This window comes from Mycteria americana, chromosome 3 (assembly GCF_035582795.1).
Source record: "Mycteria americana isolate JAX WOST 10 ecotype Jacksonville Zoo and Gardens chromosome 3, USCA_MyAme_1.0, whole genome shotgun sequence".
NCBI lineage: Eukaryota > Metazoa > Chordata > Aves > Ciconiiformes > Ciconiidae > Mycteria > Mycteria americana.
The window spans coordinates 110,174,760-110,189,443 of NC_134367.1; the positions used below are offsets into that span (position 1 = coordinate 110,174,760).

General features: G+C 43.0%; 1 protein-coding gene across 2 annotated transcripts in view; it reads left to right on the plus strand.

Annotated features, from left to right (window-relative positions):
* The window catches only part of XDH (xanthine dehydrogenase), a 253,277-nt gene that overhangs the window by 34,593 nt on the left and 204,000 nt on the right, over nucleotides 1–14,684 (plus strand). For both annotated transcript variants that reach the window (XR_012774875.1, XM_075496546.1), the window contains exons 22-34: nucleotides 573–697; nucleotides 1,438–1,571; nucleotides 4,382–4,469; nucleotides 5,090–5,176; nucleotides 6,596–6,787; nucleotides 7,280–7,425; nucleotides 8,017–8,098; nucleotides 8,698–8,793; nucleotides 9,522–9,650; nucleotides 10,673–10,747; nucleotides 11,593–11,645; nucleotides 12,806–12,920; nucleotides 13,578–13,643. Coding sequence is in view for 1 of the 2 variants with exons in the window: in XM_075496546.1 (XP_075352661.1) it covers nucleotides 573–697; nucleotides 1,438–1,571; nucleotides 4,382–4,469; nucleotides 5,090–5,176; nucleotides 6,596–6,787; nucleotides 7,280–7,425; nucleotides 8,017–8,098; nucleotides 8,698–8,793; nucleotides 9,522–9,650; nucleotides 10,673–10,747; nucleotides 11,593–11,645; nucleotides 12,806–12,920; nucleotides 13,578–13,643 (1,388 nt within the window). In the remaining variant the exon portion in view is untranslated. The remainder of the gene's footprint in view (nucleotides 1–572; nucleotides 698–1,437; nucleotides 1,572–4,381; nucleotides 4,470–5,089; nucleotides 5,177–6,595; nucleotides 6,788–7,279; nucleotides 7,426–8,016; nucleotides 8,099–8,697; nucleotides 8,794–9,521; nucleotides 9,651–10,672; nucleotides 10,748–11,592; nucleotides 11,646–12,805; nucleotides 12,921–13,577; nucleotides 13,644–14,684) is intronic.

The following is a 14,684-nucleotide window of genomic DNA, read 5'->3' on the forward strand; positions in this document are numbered from 1 at the left end:
CTGGAAATTGTACCCTCAGCACGGCCAGGTAAGATGTCCTGGGAAGGAGCCACATGCAGTGACAGAGGGTTGATTCCCAGTTAGATCATCTTAAGGCATTCTGGGTTTCTGTTTTTGTTCCCCTGTTTCAAAGTCTGTAACCTTGAATTTGATATGTTCAGCTAGACTATACTTGATTTATTTTTATCCTTCATCTCAGTGGTGTTATCAGGGCAGTCTGAAAGGCATGAAACACTGCATCCTGAGGGATGCTGGGTCAATGGCATGGTGTGCAGGCTTATTTTTGAAATGCCAGCCACTTGTGTTTTGGACTGAGGATTTCTAGAAAGTGGAGGGGGTGTGTGTCTGGTTTGTGGTTTTTTTTGTTTTTTTGTTTTTTGTTTGTTTGTTTGTTTTAAATGTTGAACCAGAAATGTCAATTTTAGAGCTAGGGATATCCAGTGCTGGGCAGTGCAAAGGGTTGTCATTTAAGACATGTCAAAAGGGCAGTAGCTTGCAGGCAGCACATGATGGGAGACACCTTATAACACCAGGGACACCCTATCTTTGTGGCATTTCTTTCAATTTTCTAGGAGAGATGTACCTTGGTGGGCAGGAGCATTTCTATCTGGAAACTCACTGTACTGTGGCTGTGCCAAAGGGGGAAGATGGTGAGATGGAACTCTTTGTGTCAACCCAAAACCTAATGAAGACACAGGTACTGTCTCATTGACCTGCAACCTAAAAGACATTTGTTTCTCAGGTTCAGACTAGATAAACGGTTGTTTTACAGTTGGTCCTATCTTGTCTTGAATAAAAAAAACCACATAGGCTTAGAGTTGGGTATGGGATCTAAAGTCCATATCCATCCTACTGGTGTCCTGAATCAGCTTCCAGGTGACAGAGATGTTTCTGTTGGCAGCACATCTTTGTCACCAGGGATTACATGCTTAACCCTTTCTGGAGAGGGTACCAGGTGATCAGTAAGCATTGAATGACATGTCAGAAAGACGTGTGTAAACACTGACTATATATACCAACTCTGCCATCTTGTGAGATAGGCTACTGGGACACCCTACACTATAGGGTGTCTTTGGCCTGTTTACTGACTCACCAAGACTGTCCAAAGGTCTCATAAGAGTGAGGAGAATGGACAGAGTGGTATGGACGTCAAGCCCTGTGCTAAATGAGACCTATGTCTTGGTAACCTCATCTCACGTCAGTCTCTTCCTGAATCTGGTGCTGTTTGCTGAAGCACTGAGTGCCTTCCCACCTCAGAGATGAAATACTGGGCTCATTGCTTCCAATTGCATCAAATCCAATTGCAGGACCAATAGGACCTGCAATGTAACAGAGTATTTGCACTGTTGCAATGGTTGTAGAAAGGCAATGTATTGGCATCTAGTTCTTAACACCAGCTCAGCTCTGTATGTGTTCTGCTGTTCTGTTTTTCTTTAGGAGTTTGCTGCTAATGCATTGGGAGTCCCTTCAAATCGGGTTGTTGTTCGAGTGAAAAGAATGGGAGGAGGATTTGGAGGAAAAGAGACTAGGAATACTATTTTGACAACTGCTGTGGCTGTCGCAGCCTTCAAGTAAGTTTGGGTGTGGGGAACAGGGCTTTTTCCTTTCAGACTGTCCCAGCCTGCCTCTTTCTGGAGCACCATTTGCACTGGAGCACTTTTAAGCCTCTTCATGTCTTGTAACTGTACAGAATCACAGAATCACAGAATCGTATAGGTTGGACAAGACCTTTAAGATCATCGAGTCCAACCGTATACCTAACACTACCAAGACCACCACTATACCATGTCCCTAAGCACCTCATCCAAATGGCTTTTAAATACCTCCAGGGATGGTGACTCAACCACTTCCCTGGGCAGCCTGTTCCAATGCTTGACAACCCTTTCAGTGAAGAAAAATTTCCTAGTATCCAGTCTAAACCTCCCCTGGTGCAACTTGAGGCCATTTCCTCTTGTCCTATCACTTGTTACCTGGAAGAAGAGACTGACCCCCACCTCTCTACAACCTCCTTTCAGGTAGTTGTAGAGAGCAATAAGGTCTCCCCTCAGCCTCCTTTTCTCCAGGCTAAACAATCCCAGCTCCCTCAGCCGCTCCTCATCAGACTTGTTCTCCAGACCCTTCACCAGCTTCATTGCCCTTCTCTGGACACGCTCCAGCACCTCAATGTCTCTCTTGTAGTGGGGGGCCCAAAACTGAACACAGTATTCGAGGTGGGGCCTCACCAGTGCCGAGTACAGGGGCACGATCACTTCCCTAGTCCTGCTGGCCACGCTATTTTTGATACAAGCCAGGATGCCATTGGCTTTCTTGGCCACCTGGGCACACTGCTGGCTCATATTCAGGCGGCTGTCAACCAGCACCCCCAGGTCCTTTTCTGCCAGGCAGCTTTCCAGCCACTCTTCCCCAAGCCTGTAGCGTTGCATGGGGTTGCTGTGGCCCAAGTGCAGGACCTTGCACTTGGCCTTGTTAAACCTCATACAATTGACCTCGGCCCATCGATCCAGCCTGTCCAGGTCCCTCTGCAGAGCCTTCCTACCCTCAAGCAGATCAACACTCCCACACAACTTGGTGTTGTCTGCAAACTTACTGAGGGTGCACTCGATCCCCTCGTCCAGATCATTGATAAAGATAATAAACAGAACTGGCCCCAATACTGAGCCCTGGGGAACACCGCTTGTGACCGGCCGCCAACTGGAGTAAACTCCATTCACCATCACTCTTTGGGCCTGGCCATCCAGCCAGTTCTTTACCCAGCGAAGAGTACACCCGTCCAAGCCATGAGCAGCCAGTTTCTCCAGGAGAATGCTGTGGGAAACCGTGTCAAAGGCTTTACTGAAGTCTAGATAGACAACATCCACAGCTTTCCCTCATCTACTAGGCGGGTCACCTTGTTGTAGAAGGATATCAGGTTGGTCAAGCAGGACCTGCCTTTCCTGAACCCATGCTGGCTGGGCTTGATCCCTTGGTTATTCTCTACGTGCCGTGTGATAGCACTCAGGATGATCTGCTCCATCAGCTTCCCGGGGAAGCTGATGGAGCTTGTACTGTACAGCTTGTACAGCTGATGGAGCTGTACTGTAAGCTGTACAGCTTACAGCAAGCCTGGGATTTCCCTAAGGAGGTGTCTAATGGGCTCTTAGCTGGTAGGAGGAGTTGAACCTGCTCAGAGGGGCTAAGCTTATGTGGGAATGTCAGCTTTTAATAGGAAGTGAGGAAAACCCCCCTTACTCTGCCCTTCCTTTGGTGCTCTGAAAACTCTTGTATCTCAAATTATCTGCTTCTCCCCTCCACTTCACCCCAAACCCTTTCAAAGTCCAGCACCAGCTGTGCTTGTTGTTTTGTATAATAGAGGTATGAGAGTTTCTTCCTTGCTCAAAACTCTACTACAACAGCGTTGCACCACTGTTTCTCTGCTCTTCTGCAAACTCTCTCTCTGGATTTTTCCCTAGCAAGGGTGGCAGGCCACTGAACAGAAACCCACACTTTTCAAACCCCTAAAAGCCCAGGAAATAAACCTAGACTGTAACCATTTGTGAAGCGTAGACTGGAAATGTGCTTCTGGTTTCTGGAGCTTTGATACGGGCTCATCTTTAACTGTGCAGGTTTCTGTGGTTGTGAGTGAACATGGCCTCTGAGATGACATTTGTGCACTGTGTGTGACACTGCCCTTCCAATACTGCCCTTGTAGGTGAGGATGCACCTTGCTGACAATGCTAGATGGATCTTGCAACACAGCAGCAATTTGATAAAATACCTTTGGAAGAGAACAGCCAAAATGAAGCTCCTGTACTTAAATCAGCTTTATTTTTCCTGTTCTGAGGAAACCACCTGCTTTCTCTAATTAATCATTAATACACGTGCATTTTTTCCTTTCCTGTATCTTTGCCAGCCAAACCACTGTTTTGTATCCCAGAGGTTATGAAATAACTTCTATGGCATTCCCTAGATATTTTTACAACCTCAAGAGAGGCACTGGGAAGGCAGAATTGTTAGAAAATTAAGAGCAACTCCTCCTCTCCTCCTTGTTTTCCTCCTTGGATAACAAATAAGCAAATAAAAAACAAGGTCAAATTGAAGGCTAGTTAATACTTTACTTATCATTATTAGATAATTCATATGGCATTCTCTCTTGCAAAGCCAGGAGAGTGCCTTGAGAAATAGTCTGGAAAACAGTAACTGCTCAGTTATTAGCATCTGTCTCTGTAAGAAACTATCCTTCTTTTTAATATAAGAGTCTCCACAAGAGTTTTCACAAACAGGTCCCAACTTCTAAGATCTTAATTATGCTCTTAACAATGCTCACCAAAAAGAAGAGAGCCTTTCTCTGTAGGAACTGTATTGTGCATTTCGGGCTTTGCCTGATAAATGTATCCTTTAACAGAACTGGCTGCCCAGTAAGATGCATGCTGGATCGAGATGAGGACATGCTGATAAGTGGTGGGAGACATCCCTTCCTGGGGAGGTACAAGGTATGCATACATATGAAATGAGTGCATGTTGTCTCAGTGTTGTTACCTGAAACATCAGAGAATAGTAAGATACTGTGAAAAAATTGCTGCTCTGGTTGTTTCATTGCTGATCTCCACTGCTGCAAATGGATCAGGTCAGCTGGGTTATAGCATTTTTCCTGTTAAACTCCTGCAGAAGTTCTTTTGGCTCGGATGGTTCCCTTCTTGTGACCCCAGCATAAATACTTCCCTCTTCCTTGCAACCAAGACTTTGCCCCTGTTGACAATCATATTGCTCTTAGATGCTCCCCCGTTTGTTTACAGTACTGTACTACTGTTTGTTAACTTCCTTTCCTCTTCAATCCCTATCCAACTGCTTCTGCTTTTCAAAGCAAAAACCTGTTAAGGAAGGTGTGGCTGTGGCAAGTGGCCAGCACTTATTTTAGAGTTATCTGGAGCAAGATTAAGATGCATACATGGACCCTTTAGTGGGAAGCTTCCTCAGTTGCTGCCTGTGCTTGTCCTATGCTGCAGCAGAGGACAGTCAACCTTTTGCCTGTATGAGGTCCATTCAGTTTTTGGAGGGAAGCACGAAACAACATTTTGTAGAAAACTGATTACTGAGGAAACTCTCTTGACAGGTTGGTTTCATGAAGAATGGGAAAGTCAAGAGTCTGGAGGTGTCATACTACAGCAATGGGGGCAACTCTGTAGACCTCTCTTATGGTGTAAGTAAAATTTTCTGACGGCTAACTAGGTGGAAGACGTTTCCCTGTGCAACCTTTTGCTCTGACCTGAGAGTTGTTGTCTACAGCATTGCTTGCACATCCTGCTCTCTGCCATGACTGAAAACAAACCTTGATGGGTTTTTGGAGCTTCTGCAACTGCTCTCTGAGCCAACTGACCTGCCTTGGCATGTGCCACATAATTCTTATTGATGCTGTAATAACTTTGATTAGGCAAAAGGGTCAAGAAATTTTGCATTGCATTACAGAGGGCTGTGATGGGAAACTTCTTGCACAATGCAAGATGACTGATATTTCCCCAGCTTTAGGGAAAGCTAGTTTCTTGGAATAAAAACCATGCAAGTCAATAGGCTGATCAGGGCAGAGTGCCTAAATCAACAAGCTTGTTAAGGACTGGCTAACACAAGCACTAAGGACAAGAATGGGCCTGAGTTCTGAGTTTGCCTCCAAGAATTTTTGGGCTGATGAGTAAAAAACTTTCCTTTTCTGTCATGTGAGTGACCAACCCAATAGCATAGTGTCAGTCATGTTTATTCTAGCTCCCTTTCCCTAGTCCACCGAGTCTTTGATAATTTTCTGCAAAAATTAATCCAGTTCAGTAGGAGAGAACTGCGAGAGCTCTGTACCAGAGCCACATTCGATGCTAACAATGTGGTTGGTGCTGTGCAGAGTAGAATGGCAGGCAAGCGTCTTTGCATAAACTAAGGGCCTGGTTGAGAGTACATCTATGTAAATTGTCTTTTTGACTGTCTGAATCGGGGGACTGGAAAGCGCTCCATGTTGCAGTAAGGTTGGGATGTGCATAATCTCCTCTCTGCTGCTGGAAGGGAAATCTGGGAACACAAGCCACAAAGAAGCTCTGGCCCTTTCCCAGTTTGGATAATTAGTGGACAAAGAGCTCAAATCTTGCAGTTTAGATGTAGCTATTGAAAATCTTTTTCATATAGTTGCCCTTACTGCCATAGCCCAGCTGCTGAGTCACTTGATATCAGCAAGACTTTTTTTCCACGAACAGATTACTCAGTATCTTACAAGAAGATTCTGGTTCTTCTAGGTGGGTAATGGCATTTAGTAGCAGTTTGGCTCAGCATGAGCCCAGGGCCAACAAAGGACTCTGAAGCTCAATCTGTCCCAGGGTCATAAGTGTCAACAGAGATGTGTGCTTATTGTCCTGTCCTTCAGGAGGATACCGCTAGACACTCCATTGGAAATGGGAGGGAGTACTGGCTGCACCTCAGTGCTCATCCAGCTGTGTTGACTGCAGAACTGCAGGGTGCAAGAGAAAGTGCTGGTGGTTGTAAATTAGCTTCAGAGCTTTCCAGCCTGGCTTTGGCAGCTAGTGAGAAGTCTGACATGTAATTCATGTAAAATGTGTCGACCCCCATTCCTTCTCTTCACCAGGTTATCGACAGAGCCCTGTTACATTTGGATAATTCCTACAACATCCCCAATGTCAGCAGCGTAGGCTTTGTTTGCAAGACCAACTTGCCTTCCAACACAGCCTTCCGTGGCTTTGGAGGGCCTCAAGGAATGATGATTGCTGAGTGCTGGATGAGCGACCTTGCTCGGAAGTGCGGCCTGCCACCTGAGGAGGTATGATCCACTGACACATTTCAGGGTGATGCTGCCTTTGAACAAGCTCCGAGAACTGGACACAACCACAGAAAATTATTAAGCATAATAACTTTTGCTTCATTTTCGCTAAGCTGTTAGTGGGATCTCAAACTTCCTGTATGACAGCCACATTATAGCATGGATTATCTTCTGCTTCATTAAATTCCCTCAGTAGCCTCGATTGTGTAACACCTGCTTTAAGGATAGATATTAAAAAAAAAAGTCCAAAGGCACTAGGTACCTTAATCTTACTAACAATGTGCTTAAGTCCCAATCTCTCTTGAAAATTCCCAGCCTTAATGTCTTAGTCCCCATTTTCCCATAAACAGATATATGTCTGTTAATTCTATTGTTCTGTAGAGTGAGCAGAGGACTAAAACTAGGAACCAACATGCTTTTGATGTCATCCATTAAAAAGACCTAGTCTGAAGCATTAAACTTGGCATGTCCTTTATGTGTCTCCTTGGGAAGGTGCGGAAGCTCAATCTTTATAATGAAGGAGACCTGACTCATTTTAACCAAAAGCTGGAGGGATTTACTCTACGAAGATGCTGGGATGAATGTTTGTCAAGCTCTAGCTATCATGCCAGGAAGAAACTAATTGAAGAATTCAACAAGTAGGTGTTCTGGAGCTGTCTTGTTACTGGGTGCACCTGTTGCCTACTAACTTCTGAAGTTCTCTTAGCAACTTGAGTGATGTGAAGTCAGACCTTATATTTGCAGAGTGACTTCTAAAAATTTCTCTTTTTGAAATTCCTTCATTCTCACTGTGGGAAGAAACCTGTATCAGTGAGCTGGTAGCTTAAATAAGGCAGGAGCAGACCTAGCATGACATGATTTTGTAAGGGAAATGTAGCAAAGAAGAGGGGGTCTGTTAAGTCCAGCTAGGCTCTTCAAATGGCTATCGAGGCAATTTGTTTAGGCTTTCCACTGCCTTACAGTCTTTTTCAGTTGGCTTGTATATACAACTGAATAGTTAATAGTCCAGACAATTGCTTCTATAATGCCTGGGGGAGCATATTCCGTTTGGATTTCTTCTTGATGGGACCCATAAACAAAGCCAATCTTTCATAAAAATTACTGATTAACAGCCTATATTGCATTCAGGTATTTCATTTCTGCTTTATACCCAAGCTGTCAGAGGGAAGCATAGCATTGAGTTGCAATGAAAGCCTCATGAGTATATGCATAATGTTCTGTCCTTGTAGGCAGAATCGCTGGAAGAAGAGAGGGATGTGCATAATTCCTACCAAATTTGGCATCAGTTTCACTGTCCCATTTCTGAACCAGGTCCGTAAGTATCATTTGTCTTTTCAGTAGAGAAGCTAGATTTATGCTGCCTCCCCCAGGTGCTCCTCCATTTGTACCAAACTGGAACTTTTCAGAGAAGTAGTAAATTAGTTAAGAAAGAGCACGCATTTTTCAAACCAAAATGAGCAACACACCAGTTACCAGTTTATACTATCCAAAAGGCACCACAATGCAGCTATGTTTCTGTGGTATTGTGCTATGGTAATTTCCCTGCCTATTCTCTCTTCCTCAATAGTCAAAACACTGTTCCTGTGTTTGACCTGACTTGATGGACTGTCAGTGGCGTTAGCAAGTTCAGGTGAAAGTGCATCTCTGTTTCACAGGGGCAGGTTTGGGTTACTTCACCTGCTTTCTGAGCTGAAAATAGTGACTGAAGTTTGTTAGGTCATTGGAACTTCTAGTGAGTTGGTGAGACTAAACCAAACTCACCTCAAGTGTAAACTAGTGGCTTTAATTACACCGAAGAACAACATTGGCCTAGTTCTGAATTAATTTTCTCTGTAGTTTGTAACTGAAATCTGCTAAGTACTTCACTAGTTCATTTATGATGACTCTTGGATTAATGTTCCCTTTTATAGGCTGGAGCTCTGGTCCATGTGTATACAGATGGCTCTGTGTTACTTACACATGGGGGGACTGAGATGGGTCAAGGACTTCACACCAAAATGATCCAGGTAACAATGAGTTTGGACTTAACCAAATGAGACATCTTTTCAGGAAAATTACGCTCACTCTACAGTATTGCCTCAGACAGCTTGACACTTCCTCTATGTGCATGCATAGGGTAACAAATCATCACTAATTCCTCTCAATTGTTTCAGCATCAGTGCTAGATTTCCAGAGTATTATCACAATTGAGTATGACAATTAGATTCTTCATCATCTTAACTCTTATTATGTAGATAACGCAGGTTATGCTTACAATCTAGGTTCTTTGGCAATTTCAGTTCATCCCATAAAACTACAATTTACATATATTTTATACAAAAACAGCTGTATTGCAATCATATTTATCTGCATATGCTAACGCCTTTGTAGTTAGAAAGGCCTAAGGGAGCAACATTCCTCTGGCGGGGAAATGAAAGGGAAATCTAATAGGGCTCTTTATCCTCTGATTCGTATAATTGTTGAGAGAAGAATTTAGTCTCACAATAGTAAAATGAATGTCTGTCATTGTGGCAAAAGCGTACGTGTATGTGCTCGCACACATTCAGTCTGTGAAGGGCAAACTTAATGTTCTGGCTAGCTCTCAGTCACTGAATCAACTGAGTCTTCAAGAAAAATGAAAATTAGCACAGGAGAGGGTAGAGATTGCAGCATGGATCCTAGCAGTGTAAGCAATGAATGATAATGCTCATGTATAAGAAGAGCTGCTTACCAATTGTTTACCTTTGCTCTGCAGGTTGCTAGCAGGTCACTGGGAATCCCCACCTCCAAAATTTACATCAGTGAGACCAGCACAAACACTGTCCCAAATACCTCCCCAACAGCTGCATCTGTCAGCGCGGACATCAACGGAATGGCCGTCCACGTACGGAAACTGAGTTATTGAAACTAGTGGGTTATAAGCTAGGACTCCAGAACATGAAAAGTCGATGTGTATTTGGCTATTGCTTAAGGAAAACATAACCATCAAAAGGCAATTCCAGGCTAAGGAACATAACCTCATAACTTCTTTACATGCTGTAACTACTAGCGGTGTTAGATGATGAATGACCATATTTTTTTCAAGTTGTTCAAAACTCTCCTTCAGACCTTTTGTAGTTCTAAAATGGAGTGTTTGTGATTACTCAAAATGAACAGAACAAAGCATCCATTTAAATAACTAGCTTTTTAGTAATTAATGCAGCCTTATCTAGAACAAATATAGTGTGCTGCAAATATTAATAGCAGATGGTTTGTGGGCTGTGCTCCAGAAGCAAAGATCTCTAAGTGTTGATACGCTCAGAGCAAACATCCTTCTGTAGCAATGGTGTGGTCATGACTGTCTCTGACATGGTGGAGTTACCCTGCAAATACATGCATTGGTATGTGATTTTTCCATTGAAAAGAGGAATTTAGTACTGGTCATTCTCAGGTTTAAAGAAAAAGGGAAGTTTAACCTGTAAAGTAAAATCATCAGGCTGTTTTTGTTCTCTGCACAGCTTGTCTGGGTAGGTTGAGTTTTGGCAAGAATATTGTTTTTTTCAGTGTTACAGGATCATCTTGCTAGATATGCTAAGATGTCCTGCTATGACTTGGTACAGATAAAGTTACTGTATAAATGGGTGGACTTCTGATATTTTGTGTCATGGTCCGGAAAGTTCTGTGCTGTATTTGGGATTCCTTTCTGCTATCAGCACAGCCAATATGCTTTAAAATCCTTTTCAGTCAACATTTCTTCCTCTATAGCAAGACATCTGTTAGTGAACTTTGTTCCTTTTTATGATATGCCAAAGTCCTAAAGGCAATATTGATTTAAACAGAAGGTTCTCTGAAACTGTTATAGGGGTCTTAATACTATAAGCTGACTTTTCAAATCTTAAAATATTGCTTCTCTCTCTTTGTTTCTAGAATGCGTGTCAGACTATCTTAAAAAGACTTGAGCCGATCAAGCAGTCTAATCCCAAAGGATCCTGGGAAGACTGGGTAAGCTGTTTGTATCTGTTGTGAGACAAGCGGGCATTGTCAGAGATTGTTTTAATTGGCAAACCCTGTATGCAGGTATATCCTCCAGGCCTTCTGCATCTGCTAACAAAGATTTGAGCAAAGACAGTGAAACAGGAACCTGGCAAGACAAGTAACCAAAACTTGCAAGAGGTCATCCCCAAAACATCAGTGATGACTTTAATACTGAGATTTCTCCAGATCCTGGGGCCTGCCTGTGACAAACTTGACCAAATAAAAGTATTGAGTGGTTACATATATCTTTCTAGTCAGGCTACAGTCTTGGTCAGGAAGAAACCTGATTTGTAGTGAAAGGATTCTGTGACAAAGATGACTCTTTGTTGAGCTGCCATCCACCTCCTGTAGTGCACCTTGGCTGCAATATCTCTGTACCCTCAATAATAAGAGATTGGTGTGCTGTAAAGCTCTCGGGCCATTTTCAGATCCAAGCTCTTCTCTTTGTGGGAAGAGCTTTGACTCTGTGACTTGGAAGTCAGGATAGGATTTCCTCTGGCCTCAATGAAGTCAAGATGACTGCCAGTTTAACCTTTGTCTCTGAGGTTGAAAGTCTAACCTGTAGCTGAGAGCCGAACAAACAGTCCCTCTACCAATGGGCCAGTTCTGCCCTTGGTAGCAGCTGACGGGGCCGTCTGGGGAAGCAGCTGCATCATGATGTTTCCCTTGGCACTGCTGGTGCTGGGTAGCGTGACAGCTGTCTGTCACTGGACACCTTCTATTCATGCTCTCCTGGAAATGTGTTTGGTGTAGCTATTTTGCAGGGACTGGTTGGACAATCACTGTTTTCAAACTCTTGTTCACTTTGCCAGATTAAAACCGCCTATGAGAACTGTGTTAGCCTGTCAGCCACGGGATTTTATAGGTGAGTGAATATTCACACTACAGAGGCACAGCTTTTACTCGATTGCATGGACTGCATCCAGGGAAATTCTGGGAGGATTTACAGCCCCTATCCCCCTGTCACTGCTCTAACTTAGGGCTGCATTCCCTTTCCTACCTAGAAATGTTAAGCTGAGGTTAACACTCTCCTGGCTGGGGAGAATTGGTTCCTGATGGAGCACAGCTCTTGGGGCCAAATTCAGATCTCATGTAAATCTGAAGTAGATCTAACTTTACTCTAGCTGACCTAGGTTCTGAGGAGGCATAAATGAAATCAGAGCTTTGCCTGGGGCTCTGCTCTGTGTCAACCTTGTGACTTAATGTTGCACTAGAACCGTCATGCAGGGAAAAAGGGAGGAGGGGTTGTCCTTGAGGACAAAGCTGCTTACGGCAACTGGCTGGAGCGGTATCCTGTCTGTTGTGGCATGAGGAGATAGCAGTGTTTTCAATTTCATTCTCCCCCTTTAAACTCTTGCTGGTTCCTGTGCAGTTCTGAAATGAGGCACTTTTCTTAGTCAGCTTTACTGCTGGAGGAAAACAGACATCCATCATCTTTGAGGCAGAGGGGTTGACATAAAAAATAAACACAGTGTTGAGAAGAGCCTATTTAGGACTAAAATACAATATGAGCTCCTTTCTCTTGCATCTCTGAAATGTGTTTTTCTCTTAACTAAGTGACTGTCAGTATTTTAATAAACCAGTTTTCAGATAAAGTATAAGTAGCCAGATAAAAAGTTTGCCACGAACTGTGCTTAAAATCAGTTCTTAGCTTAATCCAGTTTCTGGTTAAACTTGATTGTGTTCTGAAATTTAGTGACCTCCAAGAAATGTTCAACTGCACTCTAAAAGCAAAAGATTTGCTACTGGATCAGTGGGAATGAGTTCATAGTAGTCATCACAAGCCCTGAGATTCATGGGAAAATAAAGATGGCTAAAATAGTTTGATAGTTTCAGTCAGGTTTTGGAATACAGAGCAGCTTTAGCCGATTTCTACTTATAGTCGTTTACACTTTTCATTTCTGCATGGGCTTAATGGAAGGGATAAACCAAAAGTGAATAAGGATTTTGATAAGTTGCAACATGTTTGTATTCATTTTGACTGTTCATGGAATGAAATGTGGTTTTGTTTTTCTTTGTATCAAGAATTCCTGACCTTGGCTACGACTTTGAAAAGAATGAAGGGAAACCGTTCTGCTACTTCAGTTATGGCGTTGCTTGCTCTGAGGTTGAGATAGATTGCCTGACAGGTGACCACAAGGTGAGGGGGTCAGCAGTGAAATAGCCCTCTGTGTTTAGGTGAAGGAAACATTCACAGGGAGTTATAGCAAATACTGGGTGTCAGCCTGTTCCTAGCTCTGTCATTGGTCTGGTGTGACCTTCAGTAAATTTCTTAACTCTTCTGTTCCACAGTGCAACAATCCATAAAGTCTAATAAAACGATAATTATCTACCCTGAGGGGATATTAGGAGGCTTAATGAATGGTTGCAAAAGTTATTGGATTTGCTTAAGTAAGAGATAGCAGCACTGTGTTAGCACAAAAGAACAGAAACATACTGGAATTGAGTTAATCATTAAAAATAGCACTGAAGACTTTTAGAAAGAAAGAAAAAATAAAAAAAATTTCATCAGAATCTGACCTAGTTGGTTATGCTCAGGTACAGAGCACTGATGCTAGCAGCTTGGAATTAAGATAAATTGGGTCCATTGGATCTCTGGGGAAACTGCAGTGAGTTCCTTTGATTTACTTTAGGGATGAAGTTAGATTAAAAGTCAGTATGAAGAGCTCAGCTGAGATAGATTGTTGAACACTGGCCAAGCGTGGGTAGTGGTTTTATACATTACTCCTCCTCATACAAGACCGTGGTGTACCAGTTTCAATGCTCTGCTCATTTATTCTTTATTTCTGCCTTTTAGAACATTCGCACAGACATTGTTATGGATGTTGGTACCAGTCTGAACCCAGCCATAGATATAGGACAGGTAAGTGAAATAGTGTTGCTATTTCCACCATGTTGAAGTGATCACACTACTCTCAGGCTTTTCTAGATGAGCCATTACCCCTCTCCAGGTTGTGCCTTTGCAAACAGAGCTTTTTAAACTTGGGTATCCAGTGAGACATTTTAGGCTAGCTATGAAAACCAGTTTGACCTACACTTAACTATGCAGTAGGCACAGAATTATGTAGGGAAATATCCTGTTGGGGTTTTTTTTTGCCTTGGATATTAAGACTACAGGATATTCTCCGGTTACCACCACACTGATGCTTTTCAGCATCTGTCTTGCCGAAGGAATGAATCCAGATAATACTAATATGATGGAATAACCTCATCCCAGGCTTAGTTTCTACAATGTGGCATGTGAGACTAAATCCTGCACCTGATTTTTATACTCCTGTCAATATCAAGTACCATTTAATCCAGTGAAAATTCTTCTGTGAATAAAGAATTAGGGTGGTAGATTCTGTCCTCCAGCTACTGCTGTGTAGGGATAGGAAGTTGGACCAGTCACTTAGCTTGCAAATTCCTTGGGCAGGGACAAGCTTACTTCCATATTTTGTGCAGTAATCACAATACCTCTCAGCAAATAAAGGTAATAAACACAGGGTTGTTTGATATACCAAGAGACGAATCGTTAGACATTTGCACATGCTCATCTAGCCATCTTAGCTCCCTTGCTAACTCTAGATGTTGATATAGCGTAACTCCAGTTAAACTGCTGCAGGATTTGGGGTTTACAGGAGAGCACGAGTTGCAGAGCTCTGCTACAGTTAAAATGAAACTTCTTTGAAAGTGACATTTTTTCTGAAAGACTTTTTTTGGAAGTGGCCAAGGGGAGAACCAGCCTTTCTGTCTTTGCAGCCTGTCTGTTTGGGTCTGGGAATAATAAGAGGGACTGTACAGAGCCTGTCAGAGAGATGTCAATTTCCTGTGTCCTTCCATGAATTGCTGCAGAGGATTTGGGGGCACAGGAGAGAAAGGATGGTGTATGACTGCAGGAACACAAGTACACAGAGCTGGGTTA